Source organism: Lepidochelys olivacea, assembly GCF_965140295.1.
Source record: "Lepidochelys olivacea isolate rLepOli2 genome assembly, chromosome: 5".
Taxonomy (NCBI): Eukaryota; Metazoa; Chordata; order Testudines; family Cheloniidae; genus Lepidochelys; species Lepidochelys olivacea.
This window is the reverse complement of record NC_140415.1, coordinates 89,495,875-89,512,599: the sequence shown is the minus strand read 5'-3', so window position 1 is coordinate 89,512,599 and position 16,725 is coordinate 89,495,875. Positions and strand designations below refer to the sequence as shown.

General features: G+C 37.3%; 1 protein-coding gene across 2 annotated transcripts in view; it reads left to right on the top strand.

Moving 5' to 3' along the window:
• The window catches only part of ERCC6L2 (ERCC excision repair 6 like 2), a gene marked incomplete at its 3' end in the record, with an annotated part of 234,477 nt that overhangs the window by 86,103 nt on the left and 131,649 nt on the right, over positions 1–16,725 (top strand). For both annotated transcript variants that reach the window (XR_014711759.1, XM_084629081.1), the window contains exon 20: positions 7,888–8,072. Coding sequence is in view for 1 of the 2 variants with exons in the window: in XM_084629081.1 (XP_084485207.1) it covers positions 7,888–8,072 (185 nt within the window). The remainder of the gene's footprint in view (positions 1–7,887; positions 8,073–16,725) is intronic.

The following is a 16,725-nucleotide window of genomic DNA, read 5'->3' as shown; positions in this document are numbered from 1 at the left end:
CCCATTGGAAAATTCAGTGGTCCAAAGTCTGTGGACCTTCAGGACATGGTGCAGGCTCCATCTGTTCTGTCAGTTTTTGAAGGGATTGGGGTTAGGCATGAGGCAGAATGGGTATTTGCTTGTTGTTTTATTGTGAGTAGATGTTAACGAGACAGTCCGACAGGATTTCTCTACTATATTTCATAATTTTGTATGACTGATGGCAGTGCACCTAGAAGTTTGAATAGTTACAGTTTTGTTTGTTTTTAGAAATGAAAATAATTAGATAATGAAACTGTACAAGATATGCATCCTGCGTATCTGGGGGCAGTGATTTCATGTGTCCTTTAAGGAAGAAACTAGATAACACTGCTCTGGCTATGAAGGGGGAAAGATGCACAGTGGAAATGATAGCTGGAAGCCTGAATGTTGCAAGAAAACTGCTTCAGGGTGATAGTTTAGGTGGGTGAAGAGGCAATAAGTTAGAGAGAGAAAGAGCCTCAGACATAGTATATTTATGCTGAAGTACTTTAACGTGAAGTCCCACAGTTTTTGAAGGATATTCATTGTCATTGAAGCAGCCTGGAGAAATGAGGAATTGCCACAGGGTTCGAAACTATCTAGAGATAATTCCCATTGCACAATCACCCATTTAGCTTAATGTGTCCCTACAGCACATGTTCATGTAGAGTACCATCCCTGATGCCCCCATTTGTAGTCTGTTCTGACTCCAGCACTAGCAATCTATAGCAGCAATTCATTTTGCAGCCAGATTGACTCAGTCATAGGTGAGGAGGGAGCTGAATTGGCCCCCACACTTATTTGCCTGAGGTTCCATAACATGTAGGGCCAGCCCTGCTTGGTGTACAATAGCGTGCCCCTTGCAAGAAGCAAGTATATGAAAGTTGTATGCCTTCAAAAGAGAACATGGATATGATCGCAGAAAATAATTGTTTACTATAGGCCTGTTATACATTTTAAAATTGACTTTGGTATTTAGATTATCACACATTGCTAAAATATGTCTGTCTGGTTGAGGATTGAAGATAGAATGTCAAGCTGGAAGCAATGACTATGAAGTCACCCCCTTTGTATCTTTGTATTTAATGCCCCAGTTTCACTCATTCTTACATTTGTCCCTTCCCTTCTGAAAATACATGTGAACGTAAGGATTGAGTGAAGGCTGTGGAACTTGAAATATGCAGATGTTGCTGTTTTTGCTGGGCCTTTGAGAGTTTTCAAAACACATACACACATCCACTTATCTTCCTATCACAAAAGACAATTTTCTCTATTCATTCTTCATTTTCTATGTATGTGTCTTCTTCTCAAACTTATAAGCAAGGTTTTGGTCTTTGGAAAATTGATGTATGGTATGTTTTGAATACTCTATGCAGAAGAAGTGGAATATGAAGAGGTCAAAATAACTGCTTTCTCAGGAAGTATTTTTAATCAATGACATAGTTTAAAGGTTGTAGAGCACTTAAAATAATTCTCCCTGACCTTCCCCAGTCTTTCTTTGCTGGTGCAGCACAGGGAAGTCTCTTTACAGCAGGTACTGTTGCACAGTCATGGAAGAGATAGTGAAACAAGAGGAAGGTGAGAAGGGAGGAATGACTGAGTTGCCATATGCACCTTTCCCCACATTTAACTGGGGCCTCACAATCGCATTTAATTGTGCATACAGCAGCTCTCAGTTTGAGATGTCTGTCTAAACTCAGTTTCTTATCCTTAACCCTCACATTTTTTCAGCACATGGCTGATACTTTCCAGTTCCTTAAGGTTTATTTCGTTAAGTTAACTTTATAGGATGCAAAAATATTGGCTGATACTTGAATTGGTAGATAAAGGGCTTTCATCTCTGACACTGGACTTTACTCTGTAGGGTTTTGTTTGAAAATATATTGTCAATCTTTAGTGATTCAATTTAGACTACATATGGCAGATTTTCCTCTGACAGAGCGTGGACAACTGTGATGAACTAGACTGAATCTAGTCAATTGCAAGTAAATAATTTCTTGCTTTCGGTGCTACAGAGGCAACATTACTTTGCCATGGCACTGGACCTATCCCCTAATATATTGGTTTCAGAGGAAGGAAAATGTGAGAAGTGTAATAAAAAAAAGAGAGGGTTTCAAATAATTTAGCACAGGTGCAACTAATTTGATGGAGGACAAATAAGCCTATGATCAATTATTTAAGGGAAGCTTTAATCTTTTGGTTGGTAGTGTAGTTACATGCCCTGCAAATACATGTTGCAGCAACACCGAACTTATTGACCTCATCAGAAGAGTGTCAATTTGCCACTCTGCTGGTTGCTTTCTTTTTCAAAAATATGTATTGGATTGAGAGCAAAAGACAAAGTAAATACATTTAAGCAGACTAATTAGAAAATGTGGTAAACTGTACATAGGAAAACTTTTTAACATGGAAGTATCATATCTCTGAATGATAGTGTATTGATTGACCAGAATCCTCATGAGTTTCCACATTCTGTCTTCAGATGTGTTTCAAAATATTTTGCACATCATCATGTATTTGGAATTTTTAAGCATATGCATTTTCTTTCAAATAAATTGGGAAAAATGGTTGAACACATTACTTCAGATCCAGGTGTTGTCTGGAATCCTAATCCTGGGGAAAAGAACCCAGGCTGTGTATGGCAAAACATTTGAAAGTTTGTAGATACTTATTAACTCTTGCTTCTGGTTTAATGCAATAGAATGCCACTTCACATTTCATTACACCACACTACCCAAAAGTCACATGCACAAGTCAGCAGTAGTCTTCCCACTTTTCAGCAAAGATCTAAAAGATTGGGAAGTGAGGACTTATCGCTAAAGTTTTGTTACTCTTTCAAAATAGCCAGCAGCATATTTACTAGTTTTATTATACAGTAGTATTAAAAAAATCAGAACTAAACTACATGCACAAAATATGACTTGTGATACAGGATTCTGGCTTTTTTATTGTTTTGTTCATTTCTTCACTTGGTCACAGAATTCAGTAATGCATAATGGGTCTCCCATTCACTAATGTGAATTGGTATGGTTCTACTGGTTTTTATAAGGTTTTAATATAGTGATATAAAATATGCTTGCCTAGATAAGAATTTGCTAGCCCATTTAAAAGATTTTTCTCCTATGGGCTTACATAAGAATGGGCATACTGGAACAAACCAGTGGTCCATCTAGCCCAGTATCCTGTCTACTGACAGTGGCCGGTGCCATATGCTTCAGGGGGAGTGAACAGAACAAGGCAATTTATCAAGTGATCCATCCCCTGTCATCCACTCCTAGTTTCTAGCAGTCAGAGGTTTTAGGGGACACCCAGAGCATGGAGTTGCATCCCTGACTATTTTAGCTAATAGGAACTTATGTAATCCTTTTTTGAACCCAGTTATACTTTTGGCCTTCACAACATCCCCTGGCAATAAGTTCCAAAGCTCGACTATGCATTGTTTGAAGAAGTACTTCCTCATGTTCGTTTTAAACCTGCTGCTTATTAATTTCACTGGGTGACCCATGATTCTTCTGTTCTGTAAAATAAATAACATTTCCCTGTTCACTTTCTCACACCATTCATGATTTTATAGACCTCTATCATATCCCTCCTTTTTTGTCTCTTTTCCAAGCTGAACTGTCTCAGTCTTTTTAATCTCTCCTCATATGGGAACTTCCATATGCATTTTTGTTGCCTTTCTCTGTACTTTGTCAATTCTAATCTCTCTGCTTTTGAGATGTGGCGAATAGAATTGCATGCAATATTCAAGATGTGGGCGTACCATGGACTTCTATATGGCATTATGATATTTTCTGTCTTAGCATCTGTCACTTTTTCCTAATGGTTCCTAACATTGTTAGCTTTTTTTTTACTTCTGGTGAACATTGAGCAGATATCTTCAGAGAACTGTCCACGATGACTCCAAGATCTCATTCTTGAGTGATGACAGCTAATTTAGACCCCATCATTTTGTATCTATGGTTGGGATGATGTTTTCCACTGTGCGTTATTTTGCATTTATCATATCATTGAATTTCATCTGCTATTTGGTGGCCCATTTTTGTGAGATCCCTTTATAATTCTTCTCAGTCAGCTTTGGGCTTAACTGTCTTGAATAATTTTGTGTCGTGTGCAAACTTTGCTGCCCCCTTTTCCAGATCATTTATGAATATGTTGAACAGCACTAGTCCCAGTACAGATCCTTAGGGGATGACACTATTTACCTCTCTACAATGTGAAAACTGACTGTTTATTTCTACCTTTTGTTTCCCATCTTTTAACCAGTTACTGATCCATGTGAGGACCTTCCCTCTTATTATATAACCTCTTTATCCCATGACTGCTTACTTTGCTTATAAGAGCCTTTGGTGAGGGATCTTGTCAAAGGTTTTCTGAAAGTCCAAGTACACTATATCAGCTGGATCACCTTGGTCCACTTGCTTGTTGACCCTCTCAAAGAATTCTAGTAGATTTGGTGAAGAATGATTTCCCTTTACAAAAGCCATGTTGACTCTTCCCCCACATCTTATATTCATCTAGGTATCTGGTCATTCTGTTCTTTATTATAGTTTCAACCAATTTCCTTGCTACTGGCCTGTAATTGACAGGCTCGCCTCTGGAACCTTTTTTTAAAATGATCATTGCATTAGCTATCCTCCAGTCAGCTGGTACAGAGGCTGATTTAAGTGATAGATTACATGCCACAGTTAGTAGTTCTGTAATTTCATATTTAAGTTCCTTCAGAACATCTGGTCCTGGTGACTTATTACTGTTTAATTTATAAATTTGTTCCCAAACTTCTTCTATTGACACCTCAATCTGGGACAGTTCCTCAGATGCATCTTCTAAAAAGAATGGCTTAGGTGTGGAAATCTCCTTCTTATCCCCTGCAGTGAAGACAGATGCAACAAATTAATTTAGCTTCTCTGCAACAGCCTTGTCTTCCATAAGTGCTCCTTTAGCACCTTGATCATCCAGTGGCTCCGCAGATCATTTATCGGGCTTCCTGCTTCGAAAAAATTACTTAGTTTTTTATTTTGCTACTTGCTCTTCAAATGTTTTGGCCAGCCTAATTATACTTTGACACTTGTCTTGCCAGAGTTTATGCTCTTTTCTGTTTTCCTCACTATGATTTGACTTCCAGTTTTTAAATTGATGTGTTTTTGTCTCTAACTGCCTCTTTTATTCTGTTTTAGCCGTGGTAGCATTTTTTGGTCATCTCACTGATTTTTTTTTTTTTTTTTTTTTACTGTTTTTTAGACATGTCTTATTCCAAAGTCAGAGTATTCTATAGAGTATTGTAAGTGAGCATGGCATTTTACAAACATGATGGTCTCTGTACCAAGGAGTTTGCAATCTTAAAGTCCAATCTATAAAAGAATATGATTGTATCAAGTCCCATGCAGTTCAATCCGTCTTTGCAGGAATGGTGTGTAATTCAGATGTATACAATATATGAGATAATGCAAAGGAAAGAGGCCAATGGTGTAATGTCAGCATGGAATTTGGCCTAGAAGGACTTATAACAAATGATGTGGGTTTGAAGGTGGAGCGGAAAGGTCCTTGAGGAACAAGAAGAGGGCAGCTGTTGAAAGGAAGTTGCTGGCATGAAATAGGCTTGAAGCAGAGGGTAAGAGAAGAAGCCAAACAGCCGTTAAGAGAGTGGACTGGAAAGAACATCAGCAATGTGAGAGTAAAAAAGGAGGAAATGAGAGTAGGCTTGATGAGAGTAATACATAGAAATCCAATTCAAAGCACAAACAAAAGAAGAAAGGAGCAGCCAAAATGTTCCTGTGAAGTTTTTGGCTATTTTAACAGTAATTACAATATGAAAAATTGATATTTGGAAGTAAACAAACAACAAAAGAATTTTTCAAATTATGTCAAATGATTCATGAAATATTTTCACTTACCTACGTGCAAAACATACTGCTGCATTTAGGCCTTATCTCAGCTATAATTGAAGTCCATGGTCTTTGGATAAGGCCCTGAGAGAGTTTGAAGATTTCTTAAGAAAAGCTACACTATAACCCTCTGTTCTTGCCTAAAAGTTCATGTTGGTCATTTTTGAAAAGTGTTATTCGGGTTTAGACTTGGGTTTGAATTTGATAAAATCATGAACATTTTCATAAATTCAAATAATGCCAGTAGTTCTGTATCAACATAAGTTGGTGGTGGGTCCATTTCACCAGTTGGCTTTTGTCCAGAAGACTGAATTAAGACATTCAAATGTAATTCATAGTTGCTTTAGGCTTCCACTAGCATTAGCTCTTGGGAAATGGTGTTTACAGTAACTTTTTCTACCTCCATGCAGAAACCGTGACCAGTTAATTTGGGCAGGATAAGAGTTTCACAAACTTTTGTAAACACACTTAAAAGTTTTTGTCCTTTTTAGAATTACAGATGCCATTTGTGAGAGTTTATTTACAGTAAGCAGTATGTTTTTACAGTAATTCTGGTTCTTTGCAAAGACTAGCAAGTTTATGACTTTTAGTGTGTTTACAGGATTTGGCTTTTTCCCAAAGAGAGAGATTTTTAATCTTTTGTGTTTGAACAGATGTGTAAACCAAAGCATTGCTGCCTCATCTATTCCATGTTCTCTAATGAAAGGAAATAAATGGATGAAAAATTAGGGAGTTATAAAATACTTTTAAGGAAGACATTGACATGACTAGACTAGTACTGTACACCAGCTATGTTTGTTTGCATTATTTTAAATTATATAATTTTAATATAACTCCTGATTCCCTGAGGAAGAAAGATGAATACTAGACATTTTCTGAGAGCATTCTTTCTACTGTAAATATTTTGCATTTAAATATCTGACCCATCAAAATAATTTATTTTGAAGCTAACCTTTAGGCTTTCTATTAAAATGTATTACAAATTTTAAATTAAAATTCTATAGCCATATGTATTCAAACAATAATTATACAATATGTAAATATTTTAAAATATACACAGAGTAAGATTTTAAAAATATTTGTAATTTATTAGATGTTGTTTATAATTTGTCTGCTGAGTAATATCATTATACAATTCCCTTTGAGAACTGAAGACCTTGTTTTTTTAACATAGTTAGAGCCTTGACTTCAGTTTTGGTAGTCTATGTAAGAGTTCACTGCAGCATTGATGATGATTGGAGTTGTGCACTTACCTTGCCAAAGTAAAAGTTTAAATCTTTGGTCTCTTAATTTGTTTATCTTCATTGTCAAAGCCTCCCCGTCCATGCAAATTGGGTCTGTATTTTGCCAAAGTAATATAATGAGAACAGATGTGAGATCCTAGGGTCTAAGAACACTGCAAACAGTCCCATGGAAGTTAGGAAATTGGCACGCATCAAATAAAAATTGATTGAAAATCAAACTTGGGTATTAAGTAGTTGAAAATTCTGCACAGGGCAAGTATACATGTAACAAAAACATTAATAAACAGAAACTAAGTGGAAATTCAGATGGTCCATGTAATCTTGTGAAATGACGCAAGACAGAAATGAGGATGTATTTGAGTCAATACAATAATTTTAATGTGTGAATAGGTTCTTTGTATTCTGATGCAGGTTCCAACTGAGATTGGGACCCCATTGTGCCAGGCATTGTATTAGCATTTAGTGAAAGATTCAGTGTATTTATCCTCACTACACTCTTGTGAGGTAGGGAAGTGCTATTATCCCAGTTTTACAGGTGGGGAACTGAGATACAGTGACTTGCTCAAAGTCACAAAGGAAGTTTGTGACACATCAGGGAATTGATGTTGGGTCTCCTGAGTCCCAGGCTAGCATACTAACTGCTAGACCATGGCTAATTGTGAAATTAGAGTGATCAGAACAGAACTGCTACATATTTTAAAAAAACCCTCTTCTATGAAATATGGACAAATAATGTTTTCTATTTCTCTTTTTGTTAGAGAGAGAAGGAAACCCAAGAAGCCATATCAACAAAAAAGAACATTAAGAGAGAACAGCAAATAAGTGACAACAGTAAGCAGTCTCACCTTTGTATTGCACATCCTGCAATCCAGAAGAAGAAAAAGGTACACAGAATAGGTCCAACTACCTTCTTGATTGGAGAGACACCCAAAAGCATTCGCAGGTGAGACTCGTAAGGTGGGAGGATGAGGAAGAAGTAGAAATTACAGAGAACTTTACTTTAGGAAGTTGTGTAATTTTTTCATTTTGTCAAATAAACTTTAGTCAGACATGGGTGGGCAAAAGCAGGGCTGGGTTATTGATAACTTTCTGTTACAAGAGCAGAAGTAATTGGAAACTTTGCCTTTATACTGTAGCTTATACAGCACACTTTTGCCATACTGGCTGAATTAAAATATAGACATGAATTCTTTAAAATGGCACACATGTTGTTTTTGTGTTTTCAGTTAATATTGTGAAAGTTGATAATTTTGATAATTTTCAAATTGAGGTAATTTGAGGACTTCCAACTGTATTTAGAGGGCCAAAATAATTCCAGTGCAACTTGTGTAAAGTCAATAGATTTACACCCGGAAAGGATTTTGGTCCATTTTGCTTTGGTTTAGAGCAGTGGTTCTCAATCTGCAGCCAAGCCCAATCAGCACACAGTTGCAGCCCATGTGACATCCTCAGGGCCATACAGATATTATATATATTGTGTGTATGTGGCCCACATAGCAAGTAGTGAGCAGCATACGTGGCCCACCATGGTAAATAGGCTGAGAACCACTGGTTTAGAGACTGTGCAGTACGTGCAATTAGAATCTTGTTTTTTATGGGTCCAGTTGTTAGGCAAAACTCCCATTTAAATTGCTGAGAGTTCTGACTAAGGATTGCAGATGTGGCCCCTCAAGTGCATCTGCCATACACAACTATATTATTTTCCTTAATCTGAAAAAAGCAGATCAATACCCTCCTACCTTTCTCACAAAGGTGTTGAGATTCAGTGAATATTCTCAGATAAAAACTGTTAATGTGAGTTGAGGATGAAAGTGCTTATCAGGAAATTTAAAATTAAAAAAAAAATACCTGAATGTAATTAATCTCAAAACAAGCATTATAAATCCATGAAATTAAGAGTTAAGGTTAAATTTAAAAGTAATCCAAACACTGTTAAAGAGTGGGAAAGCAACAGCTATGCAATTATGATTGATACATATTTTGTGCTTGGTATCTCAGATTAGAAGAAACTGACTTTTAAAATGTATTTGGTTTTTTTTCATATTTTTAATGCTGTCACTGCTAGGTAGAGTTAAGATTGTTTGGGCACTTCTACGCATTTAGATTTCTTTGAAGTTTTTAACTCAGGCTAAGTGCTTCAGGAGGATGCAATATATTCTTCATACATTACAAAAAAGCTGAATCCCTGCTTTAAGTGCAAAGCTCTCCTCTTCCTTACCTATGGAAACATTCACAGTGCATCCAGAATTTGTGAAGTGGTTTGAAATCTTAGGTTGTAGATTTTATACAAGTTGTTTACTTAAAGTACACACGGTTTGCCTCTGCTTTTAAATTGACAGAAAGAGGGTAGTAACTTGTTGATATGCGAAAAGATGGTCTTTACTAGCAAAAATTGTTTTGAAATGATTGTTTTACCAGTCCTTTAACTCTGAAAAGCCTGAATTTCACTTTTTCCAGAATAGAGATGAACTGTTTAAGGATTTTACTTATTAACTAGGACTATAACTCTACGGTAAACAGTTCTTTAAAAAAATTCATTATGGAACAAACAGTCGTGTTGACAAGAGATTGATGTTCTGATTTTTGGAAAATGCATATTGCCTTTTCTAGGGGAGTGAATATTTAAAACCGTTCAAGAATGTGCAAGGTGTTGTGATTTGCTGTCTGTCAGGTGTAGTTTATGACTTGGCTATGAAAACATACTTAAGGGAAAATACATTCAGGATTTTTTATCATCTACAGGAAGTTCTTTAATTTTTAATTTAAATCTGAACAGTGTTTATTTTACAAATGGAATTTTGGCAAGTGATGAATCTATAATGTGTTTAACAGCAAGTGCCAGTGTGTGGGAGGGAAGGAAGGTGTAGTCTTCTCCTTGAGGGGGTAAGGCTTTGAATTTCTCTTTTCCTGCTAATTTGAAAATGTACCCTGACAGTAGTCTGATATTTCACTGCCAGTCAGGATGTATAAAATAAATGACTTGTTGAAAATCATAATTTTGGATTCTTAAACAAATTTGATATTCCAATTCTTGTTGAAACTTAAATGGGAATTTACAGCCATCAGTCTTGAGGCTGAGCTCAAATGGAACCACCCACAAACCATTTCAACATGTTGAATCAACATGTCATGCATTACATATCTGTGCAGATGTCATCCTAGCAGGATTCATGGTATGTGCACGGTACAATACTGCAGCTTAATTTATTAAATTGTATAAAATGAGATTTTATAGCGTGGATTGGAGACTGGCTACTGGTATTATCCAGATCTAGTCTCTTTCAGCTGAAGGGTACAAGGACTAAAAAGTTGGGTTTTTCTTAAACACAGATTCAAGTTTTCCAAAACAGGGTATTTTTCTGTGCTGCTGCTTCCCCACCCTCCCACATCTCTCTCCCCCTGCAAAATCCCAGTTTGGAAAAAGACTCATTCTAGTTCATTCTCTCTCTCCCCCACCCCTCCTCCAGTCCATCCCCCACTCCACTCCACCCTGTCCCTCCTCACTATTTAATACTAATTAGCAACATTTAAATTATAATCGTGCAGAGAAAAAGAAACATTGTAGCAGATGTCAAGATCTGCAAAGGAGAAAGTTCTCATAGTAACAATGGTCAAAGAGCATGCAGAAATAGAAAGGTATAGGCCATTGCTAACTAAGCAAGGAGTTGAGAGAGAGAATTTATGAAATCAGCTGAAGCAAGTGCATTATAGAAACAAGGAGGTCAATATCAGATTGGATCCTGAAATAAGTGGGGAGCCAGTAAAAATTGTTTGAGGATATACTTGTAATCAAGCTGCTTTCTCCATTGAAGAAGGTATGCAGCATTCTTCTGTAAATGTTGGAGTCTGGATAGCTGCTACTGGGAGAGGCCCAAGAGGCGTATAACTAGTAATATTAAAACAGAGATGCTGTTGTAGATGTTCAAAATATGTTAACTATGAATTTCTTTTTTTAACAGAAACAGACTGGTTCACTGTCCAAACTAAATAGCAGATTATCTACATCATAGTTAAAACAAAACAAAAACACCCTCCTGATCTGAAATTGGAAACTTGGTCTGAATTATTTAAAGGTCTTTCCCAATAATTTGAAAATGAGCCTAAGTGGATTGACATTTTTAAAATATATTTGATAAGTTTATAGTGAATTTTTAAATACACCCTACCCGTGGGATTCTTTGCACTTATATACAAAATGTGCAGTGTATGTAACTTTTAGGAATATTTTAATACAGATTTTTTTCACTAAATCTCTTTGTATTAGTTTTGTACTTCTAAAAATTGATTGTTTTATGGGTGTGAGAGGGGAGAGGAAAAAGCGGAGCAGCTGAATATTTGGATAAACTATTTAGATTGGAAAAGCTCTATATTTTTTTAGAGAGTTAAAGTGAAGTGTCAGAGAGTATCACTTACGTAGTCTAGCTTGATAGTGATAATAAATCTTCAGATTTTTAAAAGCCTTGAAAATGGATTTAGAAACGATTAATAAGCAAAACAGTCTTATTTCATGTAAAATTAGAGCAGGGGCCTCTTAGGGCTTGTTGAATCCTGTGTTTTAACCTTCCATTTAGAATGGTGCCAATATCTTTGGACAGAAATCTGAAAATACGAAATTTTGCAACCAAATATTCTACCAAAGCTGGAAATAATCTTGTGGAAAACAGTAGCTGGTTGCAAACAGACTTGTGTGAGATGCTGCTGCTAAATGCTGGAAACTCTCAAGCTTTTATTGAAAAGAGGCCCAACTGTGGGGATGGGGAAGGGAAAACGGGAGTGTTGGCTGCATTTAGTACTCAACTAGGAGAAAAGATGACCTCTTTACAAACCTGCTGCATTTTATAGAAAGTGTCTAGTTTAAAAGAACCAACAGCAATATGTCTGAGACTCAGGGCCTAGTCTGGTACAATCATATTCTTGAAGATTGTTTTCAGTTTTAAATGGCTGTAGATTTCAACTTTCTAAAGGTATACCAAAGTGACTGACTTACCAATGAGTTAGGTATAGGTAATGCAGTGGCCACATGCTCATTCATGACTCCCTCACAATCTAGGACATAAGAACCTATTCTGTGTGATGATTTTTGTTGTTGAGATGAATTTGGCTGAGAAGCCAGGGTTAAGTGCTATTTTTCTTTTAAAATTGCCCACAGGACCCCTAACTTCAACATGAATAGCCATCAAAGATTGGGCAAAGGGAGCTTAGTTTTATTATGTATTCTGAAGGATGGCATTCTTGATAGTTCTACACTTTGCAAGAACCACACTCTGGCCTGCCGACGTGGGGAGTCAAGGGAGCAATTGCCCAGGGGCCAGGGTGGTTTAAAAGGCCCTGGAGGCCCCAGGCACCACCGCTGGCAGTGCAGCAGGGCTACGGCAGGCTTCCTGCCCACCCTCGCTCCGCACCACTCCTGAAAGCAGCCGGCGGCAAGTACCTGCAGCCCCTTGGGAGGATAATCTCCGCGCACTGCCCCCGGCCCGAGCACCAACTCTGCAGCTCCCATTGAGCTCCTTGCAGTGCCAAAGGAGACAAGTATTCACATCCCAAAAATACTCTGATTGGCACCCTTTTGGGCAGTCTCAGTGGATTGGCTGAAGACTGAATGGTGGGTATGGGCACTGTACTATTTGTCATTCGTAAGATGGTCCCTCCAGTTTAGGGTTGATACACATTGTTTGAGCAGCGTGTGAAAAGCAAGCAGTGTTGCTGTCTGTGGAAAATATTACGTGTTCAACCAGGCTAAGTATAAACCTTAGAAAGTACATGTAAACTCTCTCTACTTTGTGTGTGTGTGCTACCACTCAAACCATTTTCACTGTTCCCACCACTCAAGCCTGAGCTGTCTATTGTCTAACAGTAGAGGGATGGAAGGAAGAAAATTATCCCTGTGAATCTTTCATAGGTATCAGCAAGACAGATTACTAGATAAGCTTAGAAAAATCCTTGTTGCTACTTTGCACTATAGTACATCAGGAGAACTGTTTTATCAGTAACAGTTTCCTACTTCAGAATTCCTACTGTTATTTTAGAAATAAAAAAAGCATATAAGAACAATAAGTCACGGCAGATATAACTTGCTAGATAGAATGCTCCCAGCTTTTTGTTGTGCCTCACAAATTATGTAAGGCATGTCAATACCTGCTCGCCTGAAGTTTTCTGTTGAATTCATAACATGTTTTAACTTTACTGCAGGATATTTTAGCTTAAAATATTTCATATGTAGCTTTCGTTCCAAAATAGCTTGTTGTCTTGAACAGTTATATTTTTTTTATTTTAATGATTCTGTTGCACACAACTTGGTCATCAGCAGCCACTTAGATTGCAGAGGAGATTGAATCCCATGACTTTTCCTTATGATTTCTGTAAATACAAGATTTTAAAGTTTCTGTATTCTTCCACTGTCTAAGGTGGTAAAACTGTGTGAGTGAAAGTATGGACAAGTGTTGGTGAGAATATGAAGTTCCTTACAAAAAAAAAATTACTTCTTGTTTACAAGACATTAATAACCAAGTTGTTACTGAAGCCAGGAAAGCTCAGAGTTCAGCAGTCCATAAATATTAGATTAATTCTTTGCAATGTGTCAATTATTACCATGATTTAGGTTTCCATGGCCTTTGGTACTTATGGGTTCATTTAAATCAAGTTGTTTAAAGTATTGTATCCAAAACAAACATAGGCTGGCCTTAGAGGCTAATCAGCAACACGTTAGTGCCCTTTGGAAAGCACGCCCATGTAGAGCACATTACCCCACCATGATGTAGACAAGCCCTGTGTCACTTTGGCAACTTTGAATATTTTGCTCTTGGTCTTTTCCTTGCAGTTGAAGTCAGAACTAGTACTGTTACCAATAAGGGTATGACTTTCAGTTCTCATCTAGGTTTGTGTTAAATAAGTTAATTAAACTGAATGAATTGATTGTATCTTTATTTTATACTCTGTGCCTTTTAAAAAAAATTAAGACAAGATAATCATGTTTTTCTCTATTGATGGTGATAGGAAACAGTTTGAAGAAATGGTATCCCACTTTAACATGGCTTCAGTTGAAGAACTTGCAGAATATATTGCAAAAGCCACATCAGGAGTACGACAGAAAATGTTGAGAGATTTTTATGCTGGAAAGTGTCCAGAGTTAGAGGACCTATTTCCAGTCAAAGTTCCAGTACGCGTTTCAGATGGGTGTGAGGAAGAAGAGGTGTATATAAGTCATTGTAGAAAGAGAAGGGCCATCGTAAAATGTGAACAATCAAGGTCTGGTCCTTCAGCTGAAGATCCTCCCTGTGTGACTGCAGGAATATGTAGCCAAAAAAGACACAAAGGAGAAGCAAAACAGTTTCACGATGATTTCTGCATTCAAGATGCTGTGTGTCTTAATTCAAAAGATAAACAATTGTCCACTGTCAATACCCAAAATAGCATCAGTGGGAGAAACAGTCAGCCATTCAAAGATTTTATGGCAACTGACTCAGTAAGCAGTAAATCAGAAATAATAGATGTGCTCTCTGTAAATATCACTAAAGGACAGCAGGACTCCGAGGGGATGGAATCTCGAAGAAAAAGATCCCTGTCTCAGTCAGAAAACAGAGAAAGAGAAACTCAGACTTACAAGAAAAACTCTTTTGTAGACTTACTAGGAGACACCTCTGTTCTCAATGACCTCTTCAAAAGTAATGGAAACAGGCCTACGGAGCTGCCAAGAACATCTCTTTCAGGGCCTGCAGAAAAAGCAAAAGAACGACCAAAAGACTTCTGGGATGTGCTGAATGAGCAGAATGATGAGAGTCTCAGAAAGCTCACAGACATGGCCGTCATAGAGGAGTTGTGTGAAAGAGCACCTCCTATTGCTTTGACAAAAAAGAAGGAAGTTCATGAAAGTTCTCTTTGGAAACAAAATGATAATTTTTTATGGAAAAAAATATAATCTAAGTGATTCAGATGAGTCTACATCTGGCACACACACCTTTTGATGTCTAAATATGAAAGACTGATCTTAAAGTTCAGGTAATAAATTCATCAGTCACACAAATACAGCTTAAAAAAACGTACTGGTGTTAGTAGTATACATTATGGGACAGCATTCCATTATATCTTACTGTGACCATTGGCCTTGGGGCATACTGTAAGATATTCTACCCTATGTTTCTCTGCAGTAAGCAAGGCGGAAATACTGGTGATGTAAATGTAGGATCTTAGTGTCATTTAAACCCTGGCCTTGTTTGTAATCATAAGGGGGCCCATATTTGTTTTGACTTCAGTGGACTCATACTAGGGATTCTGCTGTGATCATGGAGGCATAAAACACAACAAGATAGGTGTTACTTCAGTAGTACAACACCGCAGGGCATGAGTTATGGTTTACTAATCCATGCGGTCTTCACAGCTATTGCAATCCATGAGTATAGGTACATATTAGCTCTATCACATCCTACTGTGATTTAACGCACGCTAATTTTAAATTACACTCTTTTTAATCGCTTGAGTTGTTTTCTTTTGGATGCTGATGTGGCTAAAGTTAAATGGAGCTCTGGGTATTTTTTCCTCTTGTTGAAATATGGGTGGCTCAGGCTGTGACTCTGCCAGCAGCCCCTCTGATGCTGCTTGGGTGGATCCCAGCAATCTCAAATAAGACTGCTGTTAAACAAGGTTGTGTTTAAATCAGAGAATATGTATCTTTCTAATCAGAGCTTTGCATATAAGTTTTAAATTATAACTAGAGAATTTTTGAGGACTGAATAACTCAGATAATGGAATTTGGAGCCTTTCACTCCTGCATGTCATTTATTGAAACTAGTCATTGGCCTGTGCATAATAAGTTGGAGGCCTCGCTTATAATTCCTCGTATTTCTCTGGTGGGCAAGTACCCATATTACAAAAACCTTCATCGCCACCATGGTCTCCAGGTAGTTAAGATATTCAGTTAATACCACAGGCAGGGATGCTTTCTCTTCACTCGGGTTTTTTTCAGCCCATTTCATAATGAAGTTCAAGATAAATCCAGTTATCTTCAATATCTCAGGTTTAGTGTTTTCTCTTAGTTTATTTTAACATTTGAGTATCTAATAGGAAAATAAATTGATGGGAAAATAACTTAGATCAAATATGGGTATTTTATGGCGGGGGGGGGGGCGGGAAAGATAGTTCTTTCCACCCAAAAAATAATTCTGTTTACATTTTTGTAAGAAATGTGCTCTGAAAAGAATAAATGTTTTATATACAATACTGAGTTGTACACATTTATGTATAACATGAACAAGATATTTAGAAAAGGGGACATGCAATTATATGTGCAGATGACTTGTTAGATGTGTACTTTGTTACTTGCATGTGCAGTTACTGTCATTGCACTCATAGAATCATAGAATATCAGGGTTGGAAGGGACCCCAGAAGGTCATCTAGTCCAACCCCTTGCTCGAAGCAGGACCAATTCCCAGTTAAATCATCCCAGCCAGGGCTTTGTCAAGCCTGACCTTAAAAACCTCTAAGGAAGGAGATTCTACCACCTCCCTAGGTAACGCATTCCAGTGTTTCACCACCCTCTTAGTGAAAAAGTTTTTCCTAATATCCAATCTAAACCTCCCCCACTGCAACTTGAGACCATTAC